The sequence below is a fragment of the Myotis brandtii genome, unplaced genomic scaffold (assembly GCF_000412655.1).
Source record: "Myotis brandtii unplaced genomic scaffold, ASM41265v1 scaffold728, whole genome shotgun sequence".
Classification (NCBI taxonomy): Eukaryota; Metazoa; Chordata; class Mammalia; order Chiroptera; family Vespertilionidae; genus Myotis; species Myotis brandtii.
In genome coordinates this window covers 859,423-865,542 of record NW_005370875.1, presented here as the reverse complement: position 1 = coordinate 865,542, position 6,120 = coordinate 859,423, and the positions used below count along the sequence as shown (strand labels likewise).

Here is a 6,120-nt window from a genome sequence, read left to right as displayed (position 1 = left end):
CAAGAGGATTACAAAAATGGGTTTGTAGTGCTTAAGAGGAGTTTGCCAGGGAACCAGTAATGACCCCGGGGGGAGTCTGGTATTGGGATATGGTAGGGGACAAGAATGATTGCTATTCTCTGCCTACCTAATGCCCTCCCCACCCACCCCCTCCCCAGTGGACATCCCTGAGGCCCTCGGAGTCGGAACTGAGACAAGTGCAGCAAACATGGCCAGTGCAACAGACATGGCCAGTGCAGCAGAGATGGCCCATGGAGTCCAGCAGCCGCTGGCCCGGATGTTAGAGTGTATGAACAAGGAGCAGCTGAGGGAGTTCCTGCTGCGGCTGCCTGATAAGCATCTCTGCCAGCACTCTCCTGGGGCGACCCCAGTGCAACCAGAGGAGGTGGGTGGCATGGAGGTGGCCTCACACCTTGTGGCTCAGTACGGGGAGCAGCAGGCCTGGGACCTTGCTCTGCAGACCTGGGAGCAGATGGGCTTGAGCGAGCTGTGTGCCCGAGCCCAGAAAGAGCCAGCTATGAAGTCAGGTGAGTAGACATACCCCTCTTCCTGCTGTTGATATCCTTCCCACGCACAACCCACTGAACCCAATTAGACCTTTTTTAGGGGACTGCCCTGTCAAAGCGGGGATCCAGGCTCAAACTAGACTGCAGCTAAGAGGTTTGTGGGGGAAGAATGCCAAGTGCATTCCCAGCAACCCATGGGTTCTCACAGCACCTGGGAGGGAGCACTCAGAGGGCCAGAGAGACAAGAGGCTGGCTCTCAGGAGCACCAGCAGGGAGGATGTGGGTTTCACACCCACCTCCCAAGAGGCCACTTGCCTGGTTTGTGCTATAAGCACAGAAGGGAGTCGGGGAAAAGCAAGTTCCCGTCCTCCCATGACCACATTGGGCAAGTCGCTTCACTGCTCTCTGCATCTTCTCTCCATCTATAAAATGAGAGGGTAGGAGCCTGCCCCCTGGACTGTAGGAGGGTAAAGAGGTAATCCATGTTAGACACCTACCAGAGTCCACTTCCTAGTAAGTGCTCAATGAACTATTCTTTGAACTGTTCAGTGAACTATTGCTGCCCCTGCGATATTATTACTACTAACAGCTGTGGGTGGCAGAGGCTCTCAGCCTCATGTGAGGGGACTTGAGGCACAGAGAGGAGTCATGACATATATGGGGAGGTAAAGGCAGAACCAGAAACGCAAAGTTCCTGAAGCCCAGATCGGGACAGTTGCTGGGCAGTGTCAGGGCACCATTCTCCAATAAGAGGGTGGGGCAGGCTGCAGTGGGCTCGCTGGTTCCTCCTGACCTCGCCTAGTTAAGACCGGTCTCTTGTTTTCTGGTGCTGTTGACCATGACGGCGAGAACAGCACCAGGTGTTAGACCACTGGGGTCAGACCGGACCTTGGCTCACCAACCTTGGAATTAGAGTTCTGACTAGGGAAGAATTCAGAGCCAAGACTCAAACTGTAAGAGAATTTTTACTTAGAAAATCACAGAGGTGTGAGAAATGGATGGCAGAACAAAGGGGTTGAGGAAACAACTTACAGAAGCAAAAGAGGGACCCTTGGAGCTTGGGAGTGAGGAAGGTAAAGGTAATGGTAATTGTTAGGTTAGGTGGCTCAGGAGGCGGCGCAAGAAATAGAGAGTCCAGTAAATCAGAAAAGAAAGGAAAGGAAAAGCATTATTTCTGCGTCCCCAGGAGACCCACGTACCCCCAAAGACAGGGCATGTGGATTCACACCAACAGGGAGGGGGGCGCTTTTTTTATACTGTGGTTGGGTGAGGGGCGGGGACATGAGCTGAGGTATTCAGTTGAGGAAGTTTCAGCTGCAGGGGGGTCAGCCAGGTATTCAAGAATGAGTCAGTATCTGTGTGGGGGTCGGTGTTGATTCAGGGAGAAGCCAGTATCTGTGTCTGGCATGTTGATCTGTTAGACATGCCAGGGGGAGTCCATTGTCTCATCACATGTCTGCATGCATCTGATCCTGGGCTCTCTCCGACTTAACATCAATGGGGGATGGAAGGGGAGGGGATGGGTGCGGAAAGGCATGGGCATGCTCCCAGGAGGGAGAGCGCACTGGGTCCTCCATCCTAAAAGTTTTTAAGAGTGGAGATCTTAGGGGAGATCCCAGGGAGGATCTCAATAGAATATCCATCAGCTTTCCAAGTGGGTCCTTTCAGGGTTGTGGTCTCCACTGATTGGTTTGTACCAGGGCAAAGGGTCAATGCAGATGGTCCTGAGTGGTTTGGCTGCTTTTCTGGGCCTGGAGCTGAAATACAACTGACACCCAGATGTTATTTCTAGGGAGGAATGAACAGCAGCTGTTGACTACGACTGACTGTGAGAATAGCACCAGGTGTTAGACCAGTGGGGTCAGACCAGACCTTTCATAACAGGGGGTCTGAACAGCATGGCCAGAGATATGAAAGGTCAGGGAGTCCAAACCCCATAATCAGTGATATGCCAGGGGAAGGAAGATTACCCTGGGGTTGAAGTCCTTGTTTTCCAAGTTTGGCCCGTTGCTAGGTCTCCAGAGCTCTCCACCCTGGTGACCTCTGTACCTGGCCTATCGTCCTTGCTTTGCTCATGTCTGTCTAACTGCCAGCCCAGTTCTTCTCCATTGAATACCCCCAGTTTCAATGCCCTGGCTCCTGCCCATCCTGCTAGCAAGCATCAACCCCTAATCTCCTTCCCACAGCCCAATTGCTCCCATCCCCCTACTCCCCAATTCCACCCAAGCAGAACTCCCCCCGAGGGTTCACCTCCACCAAGCTGCTGAAATTCTTTGACCTTAGTCCTGGGTCCTCCAAGACAGAGAGAATTTGAAACACTTGCCTGACATGTGGACAGAGTTGGAAAAGTGATCCTTGCTGAGCTGTCCTGAGGCCCCACGTGGGGCTGCAAGGCAGCAAGTGGGTTCCCAGCCAGGTGAGCCTAGAGCTGCATGAGGACCTGGGCCAAGAGAACTCCATAAGAAGGATGGAGGAGCCCAAGTGCGGTGGTGGGGTCAGTAGGCCTAGAAATGATCTTTCAGGAACATTTCAGTGTTGAGGTTACACCCTCTCTGATATGAAAGATGGGTAAACTCAGGCCTATGCATCCAGGCAGTGAATCTTACCCAACCAGTTGCCATGATAACATGGTCCTTGGCCAGGCACAGCTTGGGTCATGATAACTCTGAACTGAGGTCTGGTTGGTCCAGAAAGTTCAAAGTTGGACTCTGTTCTCTAGCTGAACCTCAAGAGGAGGGTAGGCCTATTCCTCAGCTCAAGCCAGAACCCTCTCCTGACTTCTCTGATTTCACCCTCCACATATAGAGGGAGCCACCTGGGCTGGAAATCTCAGCTACACCCTTGCCTCTTTCTCTTTTCATCCCAGCATCCAAATCCACGCTCACACAGCACTTGGAAACACCCAGGGCTGGAACCTAGACCCAGTGATCTCTCCCTCCACCCTGCTGCTGCTTTGTGAGGACCCCACCCCCAGTTTCCATGTCCCCTTTTCTCTTCCCTTCCTTCTGTGCCACTCTCCCTCCTCCTGCCCCAGGCCCTGGCAGTGATGGTCAGAAGCTCAAGCTCTGTTGTCTGATGTAATAGTTGCTACTCCTGCTCTCATTGGTGTTCTTTTACATTGAACATTTTTTCCATCCCTTCCCTTTAGCTTATATGTGTCCTTAAAGCCAAAGCCAGTCTCTTGCAGGCAGCAAACAGTCAGGTCTTGGGTTTTATTGTTGGTTTGCTTTTACTTTTTTATCCATTCAGCCACTCTATGTTTTGTGATTGGAGAATTTAATTATTTTACACTTAAAGTAATTACTGATAGGGAAGGATTTGTCAATTGTTTTTATAGCTTTATGTGCTTCCTTTATTCCTTTCCTCCTCTCTTGGTGTTTTTCTGTGTAATTTGATTATTTTCTTTTCCTTTTCTTTTTTTCCATTTTAATCCTCACCCAAGGATATGTTTTTATTGATTTTGAGAGAGGGAGTAGGGCGGGGGACAGAGAAACATCTATCCGTTGCCTCCCCTACATACCCAGACAAGGGATCAAACCAGCAACCTTTTGGTGTATGGAAAGACACTCCAACCAACTGAGCCATATGGCCAGGGCTTGATGGTTTTCTATAGTGGTGTGCTTTGATTCCTTTTGCTTTATGTTTTGTGTATCTGCTATAGGTTTTTGCTTTGTGCATACCATGACACTTACATAAAATATTTTATACTTATTAGTCTATTTTAAGCTTATAACAATTGAATTTCAATCACTTACAAAAATCTACCCTTTTACTCCCCCATATTTTTGTTTTTGCTGTCACAATTTACATTTTTTATATTGTGTATCCATTTCCAAATTATTTTAGCTGTTTTAAATACTTTTTTTCTTTTTTTCCTTTTGGAGTTTCACTCATTAAATTTATGACTTCAACATAATAAAAAATGTTGTGACAGAAAAAAACACACACAAGTAATACATGTGCTAAACTCCTCCCTTCAGGCACTGAGTATATAGTAAATGCTCAGTCATTGCTGTCCTATCAATGAGTCAGAGTTTACCTAAGATAAATCACACATAGTTTTGTCATACTACTTCTTACTACAATAGCCAGAAGAATCAGCATGCAGGTTTAGGAGGTGTCAAGACCCCTTCTTCAACTGTAGGAATGTACCATCTCAAGACTGTTGTTGAAAAGATAAAGGAGTAAATATGTAAAGAAAACAGAATGCAATTCCTTCATAAACTTTCTATGTCTCTTATTACCAATCACATATTCTTTGTAAATCCTGAAAAACTTCCCTGTAAAAAAAAGTTATGCATATGTGTGTGTGAGTGTGTGTGTGTATTGTGCGTGAGTGAGCGAGTGTGTGTGTGTGTGTGTGTGTATAGTGTCTGTGTGTGTGAGTGTGTGTGTGTATAGTGTGTGTGTACTGTGTGTGTGTGTATAGTGTCTGTGTGTGTGAGTGTGTGTGTGTGTATACAGTGTGTGTGTGTAGTGTGTGTGTTGTGTGTGTGTGTCTGTGTGTGTGTAAAGGACACCAAAAAGGTCTGCTGGACCAGGGACCTTCACCTTGGAGTGAACCTAGGTCACTTCACCAAGAGCAGCTTCAGTGCATCCCCACTGGGCCACCTGTCTTTACTGAGGGGTGCTGACAGCATAACACTTTGAAGAGTGTATGGCTGTTTCTAATTGAGAAGATAAACTGGACAAACTTGCCCTCTTCCATCTTTCATTCTCTAAAACTAACCACAGTAGGAGGGGCAGCCTTGAACCCTGGAATGAGGGGCTGGGATGGCAAAGGGGAGGCAGTTGGAAATAAAGAACCTGGACAGAACATCAACCAGGCAAAGGACCCCAGTAGGGGAGGAGCCACTGGACAGAACAGGGGCTGCAGGAGAGCAGGTGACCCACCATGTCTTGGAGCCACCAGCTCAGCGCTAGGGAAGTAAGTGTGGCACCAAGGCCCAGAGGTGGCCGGGCCCTGGGAGGACATCACTGAAGCGCTCTGATGAGGTACAGCTTCTCCCCATGCCCGCGGTGAGGAGGGGGCCTTTCTGTAGTGTCCATAGTGGGAAACTGCCGCTGCCTGATGCAGTTGACATGCTTCACAAGCTGCACCTTGTAATGTTCGTTCTTTCCTGGTGCTTTGAGAGACACATGACAAGTCACTGGGTGAAGATTCCCTGTCCCCAATGAGGATGTCGCCCTCCAGCACCCCTCATTGAGGACGCACCTGGCCTGGTGCTGTGTTATTGCCATAGTACCACTCTCTGTCTGCAAAGCACCCGCTGCCCCTACCCCGGGTAGCTGATGTATGGGGCATGCAACGTGGAGAGGGCAGGCCCATGGCTGAGCACCACCACTAGTTGGGTGGACAAGGCCTGCCTGCCCCCAGGCGGTTTTGCATTTCCACCTCTCCTGGTTATTCCCAGGCTTCTCGATTACCTTCACAGTCTCTCCCTCCTCAAACTTGAGCTTCTCAGTGGCCAAGCTGAAAAGGTAAACTTTATGGACCACATGCAGGACACAGGGAACAAGCCCTTCAGCAAGTTGAGTAAGTTTGGAACTTGGTGGCCAGCTTGCCTACCTGCTCAGGATGTTGTTGAAGGGGAACAAGTCCAACTGCCCGTTG

General features: G+C 49.3%; 1 protein-coding gene across 1 annotated transcript in view; it reads left to right on the top strand.

The window, feature by feature from the left end:
- The first annotated feature begins 244 nt into the window (after nt 1-244).
- The window catches only part of LOC106723601 (NACHT, LRR and PYD domains-containing protein 1-like), a 63,643-nt gene continuing 57,767 nt past the window's right edge, over nt 245-6,120 (top strand). The window contains exon 1 of the mRNA XM_014530210.1: nt 245-527. Within this exon, the coding sequence (XP_014385696.1) occupies nt 245-527 (283 nt within the window). The remainder of the gene's footprint in view (nt 528-6,120) is intronic.